Source organism: Mustelus asterias, chromosome 5 (assembly GCF_964213995.1).
Source record: "Mustelus asterias chromosome 5, sMusAst1.hap1.1, whole genome shotgun sequence".
NCBI lineage: Eukaryota > Metazoa > Chordata > Chondrichthyes > Carcharhiniformes > Triakidae > Mustelus > Mustelus asterias.
In genome coordinates this window covers 114,151,176-114,174,989 of record NC_135805.1, presented here as the reverse complement: position 1 = coordinate 114,174,989, position 23,814 = coordinate 114,151,176, and the positions used below count along the sequence as shown (strand labels likewise).

Sequence of the window (23,814 nt, the reverse complement as noted above, 5' to 3'; positions counted from 1 at the left end):
GACTCAACCTGCAAGTTTACCTTTAGAGAATCCTGGACTAGGACTCCCAAGTCCCTTTGCACTTTAGCATTATGAATTTTGTCACCGTTTAGAAAATAGTCCATGCCTCTATTCTTTTTTCCAAAGTGTACGACCTCGCACTTAGGTACTGTTAGGTACTGGGCACTGCCACCTTGGCAGAGCCAGCCTAGGCCCCCTAGCACTGCCCAAGGGGCAAAGTGTCATTGCCCAGGGGCACCTTGGCACTGCCTACTGGGCATCAGGCAGAGCCACGGTGGTGGGACCTCGTGGAGGGCCTCACGGGGGTGGGGAGGAACTTAGAATTAAGTTCAAGAGGTTGTGCTGAATTGGGTTTCCCTCATGTGAGATTCCTGTCCTACCCTTCCCTCTACTAGTAAAAATGGGGCCTGTCGAAAATTGGACATGATCCTTGAATCCTGACTTAAAGTCCAGCCCACAATGTCCAAATCTGAACATCTGGCAGAACATTCCAAAAAGCCAGCCATACAAAACAAGGCTAGACCAGGACCTAGAGGAAAGTGTCCCAAGGTGGTTTACACTCTTTCCTCAAATTAAGGATAAAATATAATTGTATACCCATATTATAGAGAAATACAAATATTTATTGGAAAAAGTGTTTGCGGACTGAGGATAGAGATAAAAGGAAAGTTGAAAATCTTGGAGAACGGTTCAGGGTTCAAGCAAGTAACCGAAGCATAGGGTGGAAAGCTGCATAACAAATAGCAATTTAAGGGGATAGAAAGACATTGAAAGACATTTAGGGGAAAGAAAATTAGGAAAGTGTCTAATAATTGTCTAAGAAAAACAGAGCAGCAATCTTGGGGTTTTCAAAGTAATGGAAGGTAAATAGTCAGATTGTTTCCACTGGTTCGCAAATTGTAACAGTGGGGCACAGGCTACTATAAGAGTGATTTGGGAAAGCTTAATGTAAAGGATAAGTAAAATCCTGATGAGTCAAATCCCAGGGGATCCACCCACAAATCTATGGTAAACAGCTGAGGAGGTCGCATTCCCACATGAATGCATTTCTATGTAACCCGATATCCCTACAAATGTGATTCGTGTCAAAAATAACAGATTCAAATGCCTAATGAAACCACAGAATAGTAAATGTGTGAGAACGTCTATCAATTTGTTCACACTTTATAATGGCCTGACCTTGTAAAAGACCAGAGCTTTGCATTGAAAAAAACGTCAGGAGTCAGCTCCAGAAAAGCTCCATAATCTTTTAATCACAGTGCTGTCTTCAGATGTGCGAGATACAATCCACCATGTCGTCAATGCAGGCCAACATGTTTTCGGTGTTTCTGTCCTGTAGCACAAAATCTCAGGGCATGTCTATGGCCTTTGCGGCATTGGCTCTGATTGATTGGTGCGATCATGTGACAAGTTTAGACAAATTCAGCTAATCTGGAGTTACCAGTGTGGAATTTTGGCTCATCACAGGCATCATTCTGTGGGATTTGCTATTCTGCCAGTGAGAATTATTAACGACTTCGACATAACTGGAATTCCGTGGCATCCGAGTTTGACTCATCACTATTTCACTGTACTTAAGATTTACGTCCATGTGGAGGATGCTTAGAACATTTAATGCTTTACTACAAGCAGCTTTTGATGCAAAAGATGTCAATCACAAGGGAATTGAATAAATGATTGAAAAAGAACAGAAAAGGATATACTGCAAAAAGCTAGAAACAGAATTTGAGAAGATAGGACTAGATCTTCATCAGGTAAATTCCCAGCTTGCCCCTCAGCCACAAGGGCTACTGGGTCCAAAGATAGACCATTTTTAAGGCCCAACTCCATGCTCTGCAACTTCATCCCATGATAAAATAGAAAGGCCCTCTCACTCTCAACACACAATTCCCATGCCAAGAAATGGATCCCAAAAAACTCCCATGGTCCCTGATACCTCACACCAAACTATACCCTTTCTAACAACCCCAATAACCCTCAAGCCTTCCATGCCAAGCTATGGCAGTTCCATGCCCATTCACCCACCATACAGTATATCAAAGGAATGAACCCTATCGAGAAACTACGATGTGTTCCAAAACAAAAAGAGCCAAAGATAAGTTTCCACTTTATAAAGTAATTTTTTACCACAGGCTAATCAGTCAGCATCTTCAAATTATCAATTTCAGAAACTGCAAGCACTTGAATCCTCTTTATCCTTTGTAAACAAAGATTGTAAAATTGACAGCATGGATCAGAAAACCTGAGCTGTCAATCAAGCAACATTTTTCCTGGGGCTCAGGTCTTTCATTACTCTAATGGATGTCTTGGTTCTCAGCCATAAATACATAATGAGGCTTGACCGACAGCCTAGAAACTGCCATTTTTAAAGGACTCCCAAGTCACCATGGCTTGGCAAAAATCCAATCCATAGATTAAGATTTGGATTAGATATTTTGAACTTCATACTCTAAAGCAAGGCCAATAAAATGGACGTTTGACATTTTACATGCATCCTGCTGATTATTTCCTGTTATTTTTCTATTTGCAAACACTTATTCCCCTGGAACTAGCATCAACACTGGTACAAAGAATGCTCTGAAAGTATGCTATAAGGAAATGCTTCTCAAACTTCAAGTTACATGTGGAAAAAGTTGCTACCCCTTACTAATTCCACTCAAAGTGAAATGAAACACTGCAAATTCCTGAATAAAACGGAGCTACACCAATATGCAAAACAGTTAAGGCAATCAGGATATAAATGTATGTCTTCCAACTCTATTGTTTGCTGTTAGTATTCTACTCACTGATGACATCCGTCAGCCCAGCCACACTGATCACCCATCAACAGATGTAGTATTTAACCTTCAGTCCCATTTCCCTCCATTCCTTCATGGAGGAAGATTTTTGATTCGATTTATTATTGTCACATGTATCAACGTGCAATGAAAAGTATTGTTTCTTGCACGCTATAAAGCACACCGTTCACTGAGAAGGAAATGAGAGAGTGCAGAATGTAGTGTTATAGTCAGCTGTAAACGGAGCTACAATAGAGTTGGAAGATATACCTTTATATCCTGATTGCCTTACTGTTTTGCATATTGGTGTAGCTCCGCTTTACAGCATAGGGTGTAGAGAAAGATCAACTTAATGCAAGGTAAGAAGGGGTAGGTCTATGGATGGCAACAGTCCTCCATACCTAGCTCTAGTCACGTTTCTTTGATCATCAGGTGGAGAGTGAATAATAGTAGGTTATTTGACTAAGGAGCATCATGGCTTATGAATTTATTCTTAACTGGGTTTTCATCAGTTTTTTTTTAAGGAAATGAATTGACGTAACACTAACTATTTTTGATAGACATTTGTAAATTAAAATCAGTCTATTCTATAGTCTTGCTCAAATTTGTTAAATCATGTTTATCATGTTTCCTATTTTCTGTGCTACGAGTGATTTTGGAAACTTGAATGAAGCCCCTTCATCACCTATTTGTCTCCAAAAAAAAAGAAATATTGTTTATAAATCTCTGTTCCCACAATTCCAAGTCCTAGAATATTCTCCTGCAGTCTTATATTAGATACAATAGTACTGTGCAACACCCATAAGATTTGAAGTATTTTTTTAATAAACTACAATGATACAGATAAACATTCAAATACAAAGGTAATTAACTCAGCATCAAGTAATTATTTTACTAACCTGGTATGATTACATCAGGTCCATTTCTTGAACTTATTTCAGTAAACTCTCTCAAAATTTTTGCAGCTTTCTTGGCTTCAGACTTGAGGTTTGATGGAATTGGATTCACTGCAAATAGTGCAATTGTTTTATTAGCAAGACTATTTGCGACACCAAAATTCAGATTTTTGCAAACCATGTGATACCATGATGGCACTTTATAGTTTACATTATTATATGCAACTGTGACAATTTACGATAGCAAGGCAGAGATAAATAGAAAACACAACCTATTAATTACGAGTTAAACAGATGTTGGTGTCCCAGTTAATATGAATAAATTCCAAATCATTTATCAAATTCATAGAGAAATATTGTAAAAGTTAAACATTTCAAAGGTTTCTACTTTGAAACACTATCTCATAACATAGTTAAGTGTAAATGAATTAGTTATATTGAATTTGTTAAAATTTGATCATGGAATGTGGGTATCAGTGGCTGGTCCATCGATAACTGCCCTTGAGCTGAATGCTTTGCGAGGCCATTTTAGAGGACGTTTTAAGAGTCAACCACGTTGCCGTGAATTTGGAGTCACACATAGGCCAGACCAGGAAGGATATCAGATTTCTTTCCTTAAAAGGACATGAATGAAAAGATGGATTTTTAAGACAATTTCCAATGGTTTCATGATTATCATTAGAATTTAATACTATATTTCTATTGAATTCAAATTTCACTACCTGTTGTGCTGAGATTCAAACCCGGGTTCCCAGGGCATTAATTACCCTGGTAATTAATTCAATTTATGAAATCAGACGAGCAAAACTTCAATCCCTTTGACACAGTTTATCAGTTAAAAATGAAGTTAAAGTGAATTGCATTGCAGAAAAATAACATACTTGATCACTAGGTTCTATTGGAAGTTTCTTTTATACAGTGCAGTATGTAACTCCTATATCTCCTATTCATTTTAAAATGAACACCAATACAAAAAAGTTCAACAATTTGTTTCTGAAATGTTTTTCTATCATTTTTAAAGAGCCATATATTTATATATTAAAAGGCACCAATGATGCAGAAAGTGTTCTAATCCGCTGCAGCAACTATGTAAATTAATTATAGAAGCAGGATTAAAATTTAGTTCAGATTGATGGAATAAGAGTTTGTGACCGCTCTCACAAAAAAGTCCCAGCTGAAGCAAGCATTAACAGGACCTACAGACTTGACATTGTTGATTTGGATAAGAGGCCTACAGACCACAAAAAATGTTTAGCAGAAATGTGTCACATCACTCAAAGGCACGCTCTGAAAGGCCGTAAAGAAGGTCAGTAGGATAAATTTTATTGATACAAAACAGAATGCTCTGATAGGATTGGATGGTGGTTGCACAGGGCTAAGCATACTGGTGGAAAGGAGTAGTTGTATCCTTATTCTATAAAGTGCACAGCATGCAGTAAGCAGCAATAATAGAAAATGTTTTACTCTTATCCAAATCAACAATGTCAAATACCTGGCAAAAATCCTAAATGATACGTAAACAAGGATGGGCAATGAATGAATGCTGGTCAGCCAGTGATTCCCATGTCCCACGAATGAATGAAAAAAAATGCAAAATACTTCAGATATTAAAAATCTGAAATAAAAATGTTGGAAATACTCAGATCAAACAGCATCTGTGGGAAGAGAACAGAAAACTCTGCTTTTCTCTCCACAGATGCTGCTGAGTATTTTGAGTATCTTGTTTTATTCTAAATGATATTTTGAACCGAGAAAGGCATAGCATTTTGTTTAAAATAAAATACTTGCAGTAGTGTTAGCTATAGCTCAATTGATAATGTTCTTGCCTCAGAAGTAGAAAGTTATGTTCAAGTCCCACTCCAGAAACATGAACACAAAAATCCAGATTGATGTAACAGTGCTGAGTGAGTGATGCACTGTTGAGGGCGCCAACTTTTGGATTCAATGTTACACTGAGGCTCTGGCTGCTTCCTAAGCTGGATGTAAAAGATCCTCTGGTATTATTTCAAAGAGCACGGAGTTTTCCCCAATGTCCTGGCGAATATTTATCCAGTAAGAGTTCTAACAACACCAGGTTAAAGTCCAACAGGTTTATTTGGTAGCAAATGCCATAAGCTTTCAGAGCGCTGCTCCTTCATCAGATGAGTGGGAGTTCTGTTCACAAACAGGTCATACAAAGACACAAACCCAATCTACAAAATAATGGTTGGAATGCGAGTCTTTACTGGCAATCAAGTCTTAAAGGTACAAACAATATGCGTGGAGAGAGGGTTAAGCACAGGTTAAAGAGATGTGTATTGTCTCCAGCCAGGACAGTTAGTGAGATTTTGCAAGCCCAGGCAACTTGTGGGAGTTACAGATAGTGTGACAGGAACACAAGATCCCGGTTGAGGCCGTCCTCATGTGTGCAAAACTTGGCTATAAGGGTGTTGATTTGAAATGTTAACTCTGTTTCTCTTCCTATAGATGCTGCCAGACCTGCTGAGTTTCCAGTATCTTCTGATCGTATTTCAGATTTCCTGCATGCACTAGATTTTGCTTTTGTATTCGTGTCTGTAATTCCCTAATGCAAATCACATTTTTGTAAATATCAGGCCAACATTTGACCACCATACCTTTAACAAATGCTGCAAATACGTACAAAATGTAAACAATTAATTACAAGCCTCTGTAACTCTGTATTTGAAGACATGATAAGTTTGAATATGTAGATATTTTTGCTTTCTGCACAACTGCTTATAGTGTCATATGTCCCCTCAGAAATGGAGCGCCTTTGGAGCCAAATTTATAATTAAATGACATTGTTCTGATTCCAGGGTCACATTAACTTTGTTTATTATTTGAACAGGAAGCTAATATTACATACTCCACTACATCTTTTCCTTTTGTTTTCAGAAAGCAGATAAGGATTCTTATGAGATGAAGAATCGTGAAACAAAGATTAAATTTCTTCAACTTGAAATACGTTACTGAACAGAAGAATATTTTCACACCTAGATTTACCTACTTGCCATTGTTCTTCCTGCTTTAAAGTCAGTAATTCAACCTTTTGTTTGGTTCAAAAATCACTTGTCAGCAATTCCTGAATTGGCCATTGACACTTTCTCCCGACTATCTGTGTGTGCTGAAAACGGGCTTAATGACCCACCAATCAGATTTATTGCCTACAATGAGAAATTCCTTCCCTTGCAGTGGGAGCTGCAGTAGCTGCATTGTCTGTTGAGCCAAAGTCCCTGCTCGGCACAAAGAATGAAGATTGTTCTAGCATCAGAGTGAAAACAGCTCTGCAATGTTGTGAATACCTCCCCGTCATTTCAAAATTGATCGTCATTTGAAAATATACAAAGTTTGATAGGTTTGATCAAATTTCAAACAGTGGTTGTAATCAACATTATAGATAGTTGGGTGACACGGTGGCACAGTGGTTAGCATTGCTGCCTCACAGCTCCAGAGATTCCATTCTGACCTTGCATGACTTGCCTTATGGAGTTTGCATCTTCTCCCCATGTCTGCGTGGGTTTCCTCCAGGTGCTCCGGTTTCCTCCCACATCCAAAAATGTGCATGTTAGGTGGATTGGTCATGCTAAATTGCCCCTTAGTGTTCCAAGATATATAGGTTAGATGGATTAGCCATGGTAAATGTGAGGGATTACAGGAATAGGGCAGGGGAGAGAGCCTGGGTGAGATTTTGTTAGAGTTGGTGCTTCCTTTATCAGTAAATTCAAAAACTGAACACATCCAAAAATTATACTTTTTTTGAATCTCATCGGCTTTTAGTGCAGTGAACCTGAGCCAACACAAAGTTTGGGTGCCAATCTTGAGAGTGGGAAGTCTACTGGCAGAGTACTATAACTGCCGTGGAGTGGACTCGATGGGCCGAATGGCCTTACTTCCGCTCCTATGTCTTATAACACCCTGAACCCTCTCTGATGAGCAGAATAACAGATGGTGCCATGGTAGAAAATTACAGGTACACTGTATTTATTATTCAGATCTCCATCAGGATTGAGACAAACAAACTGACTTATGTTAGTTCTTTCTCTGTGCAGTGTTCTGTACTGTCCCTCCAACTCACTTTCAGAATTTACCAGCTACTAGGTTTTGCAACATAAAGAGGCTCATATTTCTTATGCTTTTGTGAAGAGGAATCTGGGCAAAATTGAGAGTAAAGTGGGGATATAGATGCCATAATGGCATGAAGTTTACTTTAAAATAAATCAAGGAAAACGTCAAGTTAAAAGACGATTGTAAAAGAAAACAAAGTGAAATAGTTAGTGGCCTCCATATCAGCTAAGAAAGCAGTAAGAGCGTGGAAATACAAACAAAGAAATTGACACTAGGAAAAAAAAGAGAATTATTTTAACAAATATAATGATATTATCTTTAAGCAGCAGCTTTAAAGAAGGAAAAAAACAGTGGGAAAACTCTGTGTGGTCATTCTATTGAAAACACAATAAAATCAACAGATTCTGTAAAAAAAGTGAGTTAGGTCAGAGGGCTAGTGCCCAAAGGAAAGACAATGAGTCCAGTGCATATCAAGAATATTTCCCACTTGACGTGACAATATTTGCTTCATAAAAAAAGCTCCAAGTCAGCTAAATTTCCTATATCAATGCAAATTTCATTTTCAGTAATTATGTCTTTCAAAACAATTCATGCAAGATCTTTCAAAATTATTTGAAAAGCCTATCCTAAAACAAATGTTAAATATATCGGCTGTATTGTGTGATTGTAATAATGATGAAACTGTCAGCGTTCACTATCATTACTTTGTGAAACCGGCTGCAACTTCTGGCTCCCCCCTCCCCAGTTAAAAGTAAAAATCCAGAAGTTGTTGTCAATGATTCCCCACTTTTGATCCAGCAACAGTGAAGGGATGTTGACAAGTTAGGACGGTGTTACTTTCAGATTAACTTATTTACAGTTGATAGGGCACAGTGGTTAGTGTTGCTGCCTCACAGCACCAGGGACCCAGGCTCGATTCCCGGCTTGGGCCACTGTCTGTGTGGAGTTTGCACATTCTCCCAGTGACATGTGGGTTTCCTCCGGGTGCTCCAGTTTCCTCCTACAGTCCGAAAGACGTGCTGGTTAGGTGCATTGGTCATGCTAAATTCTCCCTCGGTGTACCCAAACAGGCGCCGGAGTGTGGCGACTCGGGGATTTTCACAACAACTTCATTGCAATGTTAACGTAAGCTTACTTGTGACTAATAAACAAACATAACATATGTTCCCATGCGCTTCTAGTCAGTAGACGTCACGGTTTTGGAAAGTCCTATCGAAGCAACCTAGGCAAAGTTCCTCCGGATCAAAGGTGACTTGCTTCTACTCCTGTTTGATGAGTTCCAAGATGGCTGAAAAGTCCAAACCACAAACAACAGACTGTGCCATGGGAGGGGCAAATAATGCTCAAAGGGTCGAGTAGACGAGTTGTTTGGAAATTTTTGCCTCTCTCTTCATCTTGGCATGACTCCAATTAAGTTTCTCAATGGCGTTATGAGCCTTTCCAAAATGAACCTTCTCCATAAGCCAGGGACTCCCATGAGTCAACAGAGTGTTTGCTTTGAGGACATCCCTGATGCATGTTCCTGTCCTCCTCTTCCCACGACGGAGTTTGAGCAGAGCAGTTGTTTTGGGAGCCTGGTTGTGCTGCTTTTGAATGATTAGCACCTCAACGCTGGGGTTCATATTTCGGTGAGGATGATGCTGTTAGATCACCTTTCTTATCACCAGAACTGAGAATCTTGCAAAGATATTGCAGATGATACTATTCCAGTGCATTGCGGTGCCTGCTATAGATTGTCTGAATCTCCAAAACGTATAAGCAGCACAGGGATCACTGTTCCCTGTTAAACAACAGTCTCGGGATTGAGAGTCTGCTCCTCAAAAACACTTTTTCTCAGTCAGCCAAATTTTGTTGCCCATGTCTGCCTTCGTCAAGATGCAACTCCCAGAATATGGAAAGTTTTCGTTATTTTCCAGGTTTTCAACTTTGACCTTAATTGACAGTGGAGGGTGGGGATGGCTTTTTGGTTGGAAGATGACCTTCGTTTTCCTCACATTTAGTCACATGCTTCGGGGAAGAACTGGGAATGATCCAGAACTCCATTTGAGTGAATGCATGCACAAACATCATCTTCATACTGGAACTTAATGACTGAAATTGGACTGACTTTAGTTTTGGATTAAAAATGGCGTAGATTGAATAGTCTTGTGTCTGTTCTATAAATTATCTTCATGCTTGGGGATGGTCCGCTGGTGGCGAGGTGCAGTATTGCAGTAAGGAAGATGGAAATGAGAGCTGGTGTGATGAATCAGCCTTGTTTGACTCAAGTCCACACTGAGATAGTGTCTGTGGTGGTTCTATCGGTGAAGATTACAGTTTGCACATCATCGTGGAATAAGCCAAAGATACATGTAGATGGTACACTATAGTCATGGTTCACCAAATGGTGCAGGAAGTGAATATTTAAGGTGGTAGATGGGGTAGCAATCAAGATGGGATTGCTTCTTCCTGGGCGGTGTCACGCTTCTTGTGTATTGTGGAGCTGCACATATCCAGCAAGTGGAGAACATTCCCTCAGTCCAGACTTTTGTATTGTAGAGTATACATAGGCTTTGGGGTGTCAGGAGAAGAGATACTCACTATAAAATTTCAAACTTTGACCTGCCCTTACAACCACAGTATTTATATAGCTGGTCCAGTTGTTTCTGGTCAATGGTGACCTCCCATGTTTTGATGGTGGGGATTCAGTGATGATAATATTTTAAATGCCAAAGGGAGGTGGTTAGATTCTATCTTGTCACTGCCTGGCACTTAAATGGCAAGTAACACTTGCACCACACATCAGTCCAAGTCAAAATGTTGCCAAAGGTGTTGCTGCATGCACACAGGGTCTGCTTCATTATTAAAGAATCTGCAGATGGAACTGAACACCGTGCAATCATCAGCAAAGATTTGTATTTCAAATGAAAAGAATGTCATTCATGAAGCAGCTGAAAATGGTTTGGCCTAGGACAGTGGTCTAAGAAATTCCTGCAGTAATATGCTAATTGATGATTGAACTCCATGAAGACGACAAGAACACAAGAAATAGGAGCAACGGTGGACCCCACAGCCCAGAGCATCTCTACCATTCAACATGATTATGGCTGATCTTGGCTGTCACCTCCACTTTCCTGCTCTTTCTCTACACCCTCGATTGCCTGAAAGACCAGAAATATCCCAGACTTAATATAATAAACAATGGAACATCCACAATCTTCCAGTAGAGAATTCCAAAGATTCACAACTCTATGACTGAAGAAATTTCTCCTTCTCTCAGTCTTAAATGATTGTGCCTTATCCTGAGACTACCTGGATTACCCAGCTAACAGAAACACCTTTCAATATCTACCCTCTCGCATCTCTTCAGAATCTTGTGCATTTCAATGAGATCACGTTTCATTCATCTAAACTCTAGGGAATATAGACCCAACTACCACCATCATCTTCCACAACTAGTCAATAATTCTGTTTTTTCCCCTCTACATATTAATCTGATAATTTCTCCCTTTAATTTTCATGTTTGTAACTCTGGATTTATTCGGTTCCTTACCACCTTAGCAGATGCAATGAAGTTAATCCACTCCCAGATTTCTGCTAATTTTACTCTTGGGTCATTAAAATGATTTGTACAACACAGGACAATTCATTCTTCAATTTGCCTTCCATTTCTGGGGAGATGCAGAACCCCCTCTGGCCACCTTCTGGCAAATTGCAGACTGGTGTGTACTGAAACTCTACTTACAATGCTACCACATTTCAGGACTCATGCCTTTAAAATCCTGCATATGTTCAGTAATGGTTTTGTCTGTTACTTGTCTAAACATTAATAGTTTTACAAACATGTCACTTTAATATAATTAGTGTAGACAAGTTACAAATACAAAAATTGTAATTCTAAATACAAGGATTTTGTGACATTTGATTCAGTATTGGAGACTGTCTCTCTCTGGGACTCAGTTACAGCTTCATAAATGATTAAATCATAAAATCATAAAGTGTAGAAGGAGGCCATTCAGTCCATCGAGTCGGCACCGTCCACAATCGCACCCAAGCCCTATCCCCATAACCTCATGCATCTACCCTAGCTAGTCCCCCTGACACTAAGGGGCAATTTAGCATGGCCAATCCATCTAAGCCCATGGTCTCCTACAAGGTGATGACATGGAATAGGAGTTAGACTTGGAGAAATTACAGTCAGATTGTACTTTGTACTACTTCTAAAATGGAACTGAATAGTTTTCAGAGTATCTCAATTGTTCCAAGAAAGCACAAGAACTTGAAATGAATGTGGGTCATACAACTCTGAGTTTGATCCACAAATTAAATTAGATCATGGCTGATGTTTATCTCAACTCCATTCACCTAGCTTGATTCTGTATAACTTAATACTCTTACCCAATAAAATTCCAAAGAGTTTCAGATTTCTTTTGTCCTGTGTGAAGATGGTGCCACACTTCAAAAGTACTTCATTGACTGTAAAGTGCTTTGATGTCTTGAGGTTGTGAAAGTCACAACAGAAATGTAAGTTTTTATTTCTGAGCCATGATCAGTCTAACTTTAATTTGAAGGTGATTTGTCCAATTCAATATTCCTCCACCAGAGGCAATAGTTCCCCTCACTCTTACCAAAACATTTAATCATCTTAAATGCCTCAGTTAGATCACCTTCCAGTTTTAAAGTTTATTTATTAGTGTCACAAGTAGGCTCACATTAACATTGCAATGAAGTTACTGTGAAAATCCCCTAGTCACCAACTCCAGAGTGGGTCCACTGAAGGAGAATTTTTAGCACGGCCAATGACCTAACCAGCACATTTTTCAGACTGTGGGAGGAAACCGGAGCATCCGGAGGAAACCCACGCAGGTACAGGGAGAACGTGCAGACTCCGCACAGACAGTGACCCAAGCCGGTGCTGTGAGGCAGCAGTGCTAATCACTGCGCCACCGTATCTAATCCACCATACTCAAGGAAATAACTGGGAAATCTATCTGACTTAGAGAATCTTGATTGTGGCGATTTAGAAATCAGAAGAATGAAGGAAATATAAAATTGCCATTTACAAGGAGGACATTAATCCACTGTATATTGTCTACAATAAAACCAAGAGGTATGTAGCCCACATATTGTCACAATAAAACAGTACATCTCACTTAGCGATAGCCTCTAATTATTAATGATAAGATGCTTGATGCAACTCCGAAGCTAATTGCATTTTAACACCTTAACTTTAACTGAACAACTGATTAAAACAATTTCCAAGACTGGATCTTGACTGAATTCAGTTTCTTAAATTGTTAAGCAGCGAGTAATTACTTGTTAAACTGCCTGAAACAGTGAGCCACTTAATAAGCTGAGAGTTGCACCTTTGTTATTGACTCATATGATACAGGCATTTCGTTTGCTTGTGCGAAGTATGAACAGTGTAAGTGGTGAGAAAGGTGTTGCATTATTTTGTTCTTCATTTTGGATATTTTTCCTCCACATGCAGCACCTTACTCCAACAGTGAGTCCTCACTTACTAAACAATCCAATCCCCAGGTAGGTAGCCCTGAAATTTTCTGTTACACCGCTCACTTTATGCGAGGGGCTACTGGTGTTTATCAGGTCTCAAATGTTTTTTACACTGACTGTGCTTTTAATTGAGCAGTATCTTGGTCACTTGTGCCAAGTCCAAATAATTATTTTCATTGTACTTCCACTGTGCAAATGCATTCAGTTAATCTTTCCCAATTTTGGAAATGACAGAATAAATTAGGCTGCAACTTCAGCTAAAAAAAACTTTAGAGTAAATTGAAGTGAACATCAACAATAATACTAGATTTACAGTAGTTACAAGCTTAACTATCTCTCCCTATTAAGATTAAAAATAAACAGTTACATTGACTGCAGTATTAACTTGTATGCATAGGGTTGCTGCAGATCATTATCAAAGTCTCTCCAGCCAGAAGCCTTCCTCTGTATTTAGGTCTGTTGTAGACTAATGGAGAGATCGTTTGCTATGATTAGTTAACAACTCCATTATGTAATTGAACTTTCAAAATTTTAGAAGGAAAACCAAATTCATCATGTAGCAATTCCTAAATTCTTTACTTTTCTCTGGTGAGTTTAGGTAGGCTCACCAATTTTGGAAGGAAGTCTGAGAAGCATTTTTGGTTTGCCACAAAATAAATTTACATTGCATGTCCCAAACTGAAAGAGCTATGGTTATTTCATCAAAAAAGGCTGGACTTTTTGCTGAAAATGAAGTTAATTTTAAGGGCCATTGTAACAGTGAGAAAGAAGCGAAGTGCATCACTTTGTCAGATATCATATATAAATGCTACAAATTTCAATAGGAAATAAATCCGATTTATGTTAAACAAGACCTCTTTGCATCCAGATTGTTGAAAATTGCACTTCATGATACATGTGCAAATCTCAATAAGTACAAACTGGCTTCGCGTGAAAGTAAGTCAAGTCACTTTAAAGTTCTGGAACAATGGTGTGGCCAACTTCAGAAAATTAAACTTAATACAGCTACTTGAAGTAGTTAGTAAATATCATTGTGAATCTCAGGACAGAAATTTTAAGAAAAATAATCAGTGGACATGATGACCTTTATTGGAACAGTAAAATATACCATCTCAACTGTAGGCAACTATAAATTAACATTTTATTTCAATACAATAAAAACTATTGAGATACATATAACCAATACTAATTTCTGTAATCTTTCAAAGCAGCTAAAATTAAGTATGTTTGCATTGGATTTCTGTCAAAGTTGTAAACACAAATTTATGGAGATGGAGGAACATTATTTTTTTAACATGATACAGTAAGTTTCTACTTGAGGAAACAAATTACAGGATAATGGTCCCTATCAAATTCTAAAACACACAACAGATGTTGGCCTAGATATGCAGTTTAATAATAAACTCAAGAAAAAGTGAAAACTCTCTCTTCCTCGTCACATCAAATGAAAAGAGGATCTGAATCAAATATTCATGCATGTCCAAGAAATAGCTTTGTTCTCCTTCAAACTCACACCACCTATCTGGAGCTAATTATCTAAGTGAAAATCAATAATGAAATCTATAGACTCAGACTTAATGCAATGCGTATCAATATAAAATTGAATGTAAAAATAGAAGAAATATGTATTAACTTGTAGGGGCAAATTTTCCCATTCTGCCCACCATGGGAATCATAGTGGGCGAGAGGCAGACCATGGAGAGGTCCGATGACCTCGGATGGAATTTTCTGGTTTTGGGGCGAGCACGGGCGGAAAATCCCACCCATAGAGCTATGTCCTAAATGGCCACTCTAAACAATCACCTTTGTAATTAAACTGGCACATCAGCTGTCCATCCCAGATAGTGGTATCATTCATTCATGCTGCATTATCTGTTGAGTGTTTCCAGCATTTGCAGTTTTTAATTTCAGATTTCTAATATCTATAAGTATTTTGCTTTATGTTTAGTAGCTTGTATACAGTAATGTAAATACCCATCTGTACTATATGACTACTCTCAAGAGAATTGGTGCCCCTGAGCCAAGCCTTAATTATTCTCATTTTATTTGTGAAACTAGTCAGAGATAAATGTTTTTCAGTTGTGGTAAACTGATCTCTCGGATTAAGAATAGTGCCTAAACTGAATATTTAATTTTACACAAATTAAAATCTTTGTAGCTTGATCACAGAGGGGCGAATAACTTGCATTTATATGACACCACTGATATATTCTCCAATACTACACAGAAATCTTATCAAATTCAATTTGCCAACGAGCTATACAAAGGAGATATGAACCCAGGTGACCAAAAGACTGGTCATAAAGGTAGATGCATCTGAGAAATAGTTTGAAAGTTGGTCTCATTTGATGTTTCAAAGTTGTTTTGGGGGGCAGGCTTTGGTTTATGTATTAGAATATAATTGGGATGAAATGAAGATTTTTAGCCCTATGTGCTCTTGCTTTTTTCCACCTAGTCTCATATCAGTGATTTTGTGAAAAGGAGAGAAGGATTGCAATGCAGCAATGGGAATTCCACTAAAAATAATGGCCATTAGCAATGTCTCTTTTGTCCTCGAGTTGAGCTTCTGATCCCTGTTAGAGCACCGACTCCCATTTCTGTAACATACCAATCTCTGCCCCTCTGCCTCAGTTCATCTGCTGAAACCCTCAGCCATGCCTTTTTTTATCTCTACACTTAATTATTCCAATATTGTTTGGCTGACCTCCCATCTTCTACAAATTTGAGCCTGTATAAAACTCTGTGGTCTGTAAGTCGTGTTCAACCGTCACAGTTTTGCTTGCTAACCTACAATGGCTTCTGGTTCATTTGTGCCTCTGTTTTAAAGTTGTCATGCTTGCTTTTAAATTCCTTTTGTGACCTTGCTCCTCCGTCTCTGTGGTGAACCATCGTTGGTTCCCACTGGATAGTGCTGAGCCAGGGGCTGGCCAGGACTACAAGGATGTACATATGTTACTGTTGGATTGTGCTACTGTTGCTGTTGGGTTAGGGTGGGGTTGTTACACCTTTGTATAATGCCCTTTTTTACCGCATGCGGTGCACAATACAGCTTTAGCGGGACACTTTTGCCGGGTATGTTTTGCTCCTCCACAGAAGTAGCACCGCGGGCCGCACGGGGCTGCAGCCGTCGTCTGGCCCGAATGGGAGGACGCCATTACACAGCATTTCGAACCCGAGGGGCGAGGAGGGATTTGCGACTGCTCCTGCCACGTTGTCTCCACGTGGTCCTCTGGATATAAGACTAAGCTCTTTGAAGCCGACTCGAGCATCTCTGCTAACTCGATGGCCTGGGTAAGATTAAGGTTACCCTTTTCCAACAGTTTAAGTCGAATGTACGACGATCCGACCCCGGCCACAAACGCATCTCGGGCGAGGTCGTACATGCTCTGCTCAGCCAACACAGCTTTGCAGTCACAACCCCTGGCTAGCTGTAAGAGCTCATTGGCATAGTCCTCCATCGTTTCGCCCGACTGCCGTCGTCGAGTGGCTAGGAGGTAACGAGCGTGTATCTCGTTAGGTGGTTTTGTATAGCGCTTCTTTAGAAGCTCGAGGGCCTTAGGGTAATTAGTGGCCGCACGGATCGCGAGGTAGACTGTGTCGCTTACCCTCGCATGGAGGACCCGGAGACTGTCATCATCTGTGGTGACCGCTGCGGAGGCTGCCAGGTAATCTTCGAAACACTTCAGCCAGTGGTCAAAGGTGTTAGAAGCGCCCACCGCACGTGGATCTAGCGTCAGACGTTCTGGCTTGAGAATTTGCTCCATACTCTCTCTTCTTTTTTTTTTCCGTCGCGAGTTTAATAATAGTAAATAAAATTGATGCACATCAATTTAGACACGAGGCTCGAAGCTCAGTAAATGAAGGCTTTTATTTGCTATTAATGAAGCTACCAGAACTTATATACACTATCCCAGACTGAAGGGGTCCCGGCCAGAGCAGGGACTCTTATACCTCTCCCAGGAGGCGGAGCCCGACTGGGATGTGCCACAACACTACAGTACAAAGGTGTAACAACCCCACCCTCACCCAACAGCAATAATAGCACAATCCAACAGTAACATATGTACATCCTTGTAGTCCTGGCCAGCCCCTGGCTCAGCACTATCCAGTGGAAACCAACGATGGTTCACCACAGTATCTTCTTCAACCCTGCATGATCTCTGTATTTCTCCAAATCTGACTACACGAGCATCCATGATTTTTATTATTCCACCATTTGTGGCTGTGCCTTCAGCTGCCTCAGGCCTAGGCTTTGGAATTCCCTCTTTAAACATCGCTGTCTCTCTACCTTTTGTCTAACTGGATCCTGATGACACAAGCTGGTTGCACGTGGAGGATAGAGATTTCAAAAGAGAAGAAGTTCCTGGTAATGGAGACATTGAGGTTCTGGATTTTTTCTAATTTTTGATTCTTGTGATATATGTGCCATTGGCAAGACCACCGTTTATTGTTCATCCCCAATTACCCTCGAGAAGGTGGTAGTGCACTGCATTCTTAAATCATTGCAGTCCATATAACTTAGGTACACCCATAATGTTATTTGGTAGCGATTTCCAGTATTTTGACACAGCAAAGGAATAGCAATATAGTTCCAAGTCTGAATGGTGTGTATGTAACATGAGGGGAAACTTTACAGCCGCAGGTGTTTTCCTGCAGCTGCCGCTCTTGATCTTTCAGGTGGCAGAGGTCAAAAATAATTTGGTTGGCGCTCTTGAAGGAACCTTGGTGAGTCACTGTGACAAACCTTACGAATGGTACACAATGCAACTTATGGTGCACCTACAATGGAGACACGAATGTTTTAAGATGGTGGATAGGGTGCTGATCTAGTGGGCTGCTTTGCCTTAGACAATGTCGAACTTCCTAAATATTGCTGCAGCAGCACGCTCCTGAACAAGTGGAGAGTATTCTATCACACTTCTGACTTGTGCCTTGCAGATGGTGGACATGTTCGAGTTACACATTGTAGAATTCTCAGCCTCTGAATGTCTAAGGGAAATGTCTAGATTATGACAATGCGAGGCCCAGTATGGGAGGCCACAAAAGCAGAAATTATGAAATCCTGCATTTAACAATTAAATCAAGTCACTTCTGAAAAGTCACGGTGGTCTTGCCAATGGCACATATATCACAAGAATCAAAAATTAGAAAAAATCCAGAACCTCAATGTCTCCATTCCCAGAAACTTCTTCTCTTTTGAAAATATGCAACAACAGAAACCCATTTAGGAACAGGAGTAGAGCATACAGCCCACTGAGCCTGCTCCACTATTCAATACAATTATGGCAGATATTGGGGTACAACTCCACTTTCCCACTCACTCCACATCCCTTGATTCCCTGAGAAACCAAAAATCTGTCTATCCCAGACTTAAATATATTAAATTATGGAGCACCCACAACTCTCTACAGTACAGAATTCCAAAGATTCACAATTCTTTGAGTGGAAAAATTTATCCTCATCTCAGTTGTAAACAACTGTCCCCTTCACTGTGCTCCCATGTTTTAGACTCCCCAGCCAATAGAAAAAACTTCTGTGTCACGTCAGTACGTACTTCATAGCAGGGTTTGTAACATATCTAAATAAGTATCCAAAAAATATAGTGGGAGGAAATTGTGGATGTGGAAAACTCTACAATGCCTCTAAGGATATTCAGAAAATAACTTGTTCAGGATTGAAACGGTCACAACAGTGAAAAGTAACAAATGACCAATCCAGTAATTAATATTGATTTATTATTTCCTAAAATGCATGCGTCGTGTGCACATTTCATTCAAAATGCAAGTAACATAGAATCAGAATCCTACAGTGCAGGAGGCGGCCATTCAGTCCATTGAGTCTGCACCAACCACAATCCCACCCAGGCCCTATCCCCATAACCCCATGCATTTACCCTAGCTAGTCCCCCTGACACTAAGGGGCAATTTAGCAAGGCCAATCCACCTAACCTGCACATCTTTGGAGTGTGGGAGGAAACCGGAGCACCCGGAGGAAACCCACGCAGACAGCAGTACCTTGCATAAATGGTGCTCTGGTTAGGAATTGTTGACACACTAACTGTAATTTTCTACTTACACAGGGACTGTAGGAACTGGCCACGAGGTTCAAACAAACTCTAATATTCAAAATTAACGAAAATCTAAAAGATCACACATCTCACAATTGTTCGGACCCTGGACCAGAGTCCCAAATTACATTAGGAAACCAGAGTAGACCCCAACAATTTTTATATTTTGGCATAAAATTGAGGATAGGATGCTTCATTCCAGGAGCAATTCCACTGACAACTTAGGGATCTTTTATAAACATTATTTAATAACACAGTTTAACCAGAGCTCTAACAAATGAAACAGCTTAACTATTACCCATTTGAATAATATTTAAACATGAAAAGAAACAACTCGAATTTCTAACTTACCACTGTTTCAGTTCCAAATAAGCAACATTCATCTTACAGAGTGAAAAACCACTTTAAACATGGTTAGCAACCATAACTATACTTGGCATAAGATGTGTAGTCAGTCTTGAAGCTTTCAAAGAGATTTTGTGGAAGAGCAACTTGCAGATTTCTGTCTTTTAACTGACCCCAGCCAGAACACAAAAGTTGTTTTTTCTCTGCTCCATACCTAGCTTCTCCCATTAACCACATTATCACATGACCCTTTCAATCTAAACCTTACATTCCTTTAATCAAAAACTCCAGGGGACCTCTACTTTTAGTAAACAAAAGTCCATTAGCTCTCTCTCTCTCTCTTCCAAGTAAACACATGAATAAAATAATTATCCTGCTTCCCCAGCATCTGAGCTGCATTCCTTCCAGGCATACTGACTATCTGTAGAAAAAAAAAACTAAACTTTAAAACAGTCCCCTTAAACATAAAATCAAGCACACTATCAGCACACAATTACATAATTATATTCATCCATCAAACATTATTTGTGCTTTTCTTGCCTGAACTGCTTCTAAATGTTTGATGGCCATAGCTTCTTTAAAAGTGTGCACTTAGATTCGCTATTTTAGACCAGAGACTAAAGTGTAAGTTGATTTGGATCCCAGTACGTCAAATATCTCAAGATGCATTATTCCAGCCATGGCATTGGATTTCATGGATTCCTTTCTTTCATGGCAAATTATGACAAAGAGCTTTTAAAATATTTTTGAAAAACAATGGGACCCCGTTTTACACACTGTGTGCCTTTGTTTCAAAAACAGAACATTTGTAAAGTATTCTAATTGTAGACCTGATGCAACTTTTATTTTGTATTCTTTGAACCTTAAAAAAGGAAGAAAGAGAGGAAAGGTAAGGGATAGAGGAGAGGAAACAAGAGGCAGTAAAATGTCAGGTTTTTATAATGTTGAACTTTGAAAACAAAGAAAACCTCTGCAGGAAACAAATAGGGACAAAAGTACAAGCTGTGTTACCTCAACATTATTATAATTACACAGCTTTTTCTTGAGGCTTTTCACTGCCTGATTGATTTCTTCTTTCAGTTTTGTAGTTACAGAGCATCATTTTTTTCTTAAAGAGCTTCCATTTCACTGAGGAGACTTTACGCCAATGAACATCCAACAAGCTGCTCTGAAAACTCTGCTTGCAGTTTGACAGCTGTGACAAATTCACCACAGCAGCTGAGGCAATCCACAACATTCTAAATGAAACCCACAGCATTGTTAAAAAAAAGTCAATGTTCTCGAGCTCCCAATATCGACGGATCCTTTAAAAAATTCCAGGATATGCATCTTCAGCAAAAACTAATTGGTTCTTCTTTGGGCCATATTCTATATAGGTGCACCACCTTTCGTTGAAATCCATCCATTACCTTTTGAGATTACAGATGCATAAACTATCAAGTGAAATCATTCCTAGACACAGAGATCAGTTTTGGAACAGGAGCAAGCTTAAACAAAAAGGACAGGTTTCATCCAAATATAGTTTTGATTAGTTTCCCAGCTAAAAGGATAACTTCTTAACTGTACAAAACTCTGGTGCGGCCACATTTGGAGTATTGCGTACAGTTCTGGTCGCCGTATTATAGGAAAGATGTGGAAGTGTTGGAAAGGGTGCAGAGGAGATTTACCAGGATGTTGCCTGGTATGGTGGGAAAATCGTATGAGGAAAGGCTGAGGGGCTTGAGGTTGTTTTCGTTAGAGAGAAGAAGGTTAAGAGGTGACTTAATAGAGGCATACAAGATGATCAGAGGATTAGATAGGGTGGATAGTGAGAGCCTTTTTCCTCGGATGGTGTTGGCTAGCACGAGGGGACATAGCTTTAAATTGAGGGGTGAGAGATATAGGACAGATGTCAGAGGTAGGTTCTTTACTCAGAGAGTACTAAGAGCGTGGAATGCCCTGCCTGCAGCAGTGGTGGACTCGTCAACGTTGAGAGCGTTCAAGTGGTTATTGGATGAACATATGGATGATACTGGAATAGTGTAGATTAGAGGGGCTTTAGATTGGTACCACTGGTCGGCGCAACATCGAGGGCCGAAGGGCCTGTACTGCGCTGTAATGTTCTATGTCAAAGACGGTTTAATCTAATGTTGCAGGGAAAGAAGAAAACAGGATGCAGAAACAAAATAAAGCAAAAGTGACAAGCAAGTAGGAAAAGAGGAAAAAGAAAATAATGAGAGGAGGCTACAATGTTTGGAGTTTTGTGCTAAATCTGAAGCATAAATGGTCACTCTTGTAAGCACACTTCAATCAATTACAATTAGAGAATACCCATCACCTGGTTACATGGCATTATGGTTTTCGAATCCTGTACTTCACAGGATGTGAATCCCAGTAACAAGGTTAGAAGTCACCAGCATTTCAAAAGGTATTTCACAGGATGTGAATCCCAATGATGAAATAGCAGGTGTAGACAGACCAAAAAAGAAATACATCATCCTGCTTGGATGGCACGGTGGTTAGCACTGCTGCCTCACAGTGTCAGGAACCCAGGTTCAATTCTGGCCTTGGGTGACTGTGTGGAGTTTGCATATTCTCTCCATGTCTGCATGGGTTTCCTCCCTCACTCCAAAGATGTGTGGGTTAGGTAGATCGGCCATACTAAATTAGTGTCAGGTAAATATATGGGGTTTCCAGAAGGCGTTCGATAAGGTGCCTCACAAAAGGTTGCTGCAGAAGATTGGGGTACACGGAGTTAGGCGTAAGGTGTTGGCGTGGATTTGGGATTGGCTATCTAACAGGAAGCAGAGAGTTGGGATAAATGGGTGCTTTTCTGGTTGGCAGTTGGTGACCAGTGGCGTGCCGCAGGGATCGGTGCTGGGGCCTCAATTGTTTACCATTTACGTAGATGATCTGGAGGAGGGGACTGAATCTAGGGTATTCAAGTTTGCTGATGACACGAAGGTGAGTGGGAAAGCGAATTGCGTGGAGGACGCGGAAAGTCTGCAGAGAGATTTGGATAGGCTGAGCGAGTGGGCGAAGATCTGGCAGATGGAATATAACGTTAGCAAATGTGAGGTTATCCACTTTGGAAGAAATAATAGTAAATTGGAATATTATTTAAATGGAGAAAAATCACATCGTGCGACTGTGCAGAGGGACCTGGGGGTCCTTGTGCACCAATCGCAAAAACTCAGTCTGCAGGTGCAGCAGGTGATCAAGAAGGCGAATGGAATGTTGGCCTTTATCGCAAGGGGGATAGAATATAAAAGCAGGGAGGTCTTGCTGCAACTGTACAAGGCACTGGTGAGGCCGCAACTGGAATACTCTGTGCAGTTTTGGTCCCCTTATTTGCGAAAGGATATATTGGCCTTGGAGGGAGTGCAGAGAAGGTTCACCAGGTTGATACCGGAGATGAGGGGTGTAGCTTATGAGGAGAGATTAAACAGATTGGGTCTGTACTCGTTGGAGTTTAGAAGGATGAGGGGTGATCTTATGGAGACATATAAGATAATGAAGGGGCTGGATAGGGTAGAGGTGGAGAGATTCTTTCCACTTAGAAGGGAAACCAGAACTAGAGGGCACAGCCTCAAAATAAGGGGGGGCCGGTTCAGAACAGAGTTGAGGGGGAACTTCTTCTCTCAGAGGGTAGTGAATCTCTGGAATTCTCTGCCCATTGAAGTGGTGGAGGCTTCCTCGTTGAATATGTTTAAATCACAGGTAGATAGTTTTCTGATCGATAAGGGAATTAGGGGATATGGGGAGCAGGCGGGTAAGTGGAACTGATTCGCTTCAGATCGGCCATGATCTTGTTGAGTGGCGGGGCAGGCTCGAGGGGCCGGGTGGCCTATTCCTGCTCCTATTTCTTATGTTCTTATGTTACGGGGATAAGGCCTGGGTGGGATTGTTGTTGGTGCAGGCTCAACAGGCCGAATGGCCTCCTTCTGCATTGAGGGGATTCTATGATTAATAGGAAATACTTTAGGAAGACGAGAGATGATGGTACCATTCAGGAAAGACAAACATTTGCTAATATCAGAACCAACAGAAGCCGAGAGGACAGGTAGCTAAATATGCAGAGAGTATCTTCAAGTGAAATAATTATATAATTGTTTTGTGGAAGGAGAGAGGTGGTATACAGTGAGCAGCCTGAGGCGCAGAGTCCAGTGAACTGACTGTAAACTAATGCTGG

At 40.2% G+C, this 23,814-nt stretch overlaps 1 protein-coding gene across 2 annotated transcripts in view; it reads right to left on the bottom strand.

Moving 5' to 3' along the window:
* sh3yl1 (SH3 and SYLF domain containing 1) overlaps positions 1–23,814 on the bottom strand; it is a 143,812-nt gene that overhangs the window by 114,102 nt on the left and 5,896 nt on the right. Inside the window, exon 2 of one of the 2 annotated variants that reach the window (XM_078213215.1) lies at positions 3,677–3,784. The exons of the other annotated variant lie outside the window; for it this stretch is intronic. Within the exon in view, the coding sequence (XP_078069341.1) occupies positions 3,677–3,784 (108 nt within the window). The remainder of the gene's footprint in view (positions 1–3,676; positions 3,785–23,814) is intronic. 2 annotated transcript variants of the gene reach the window in all.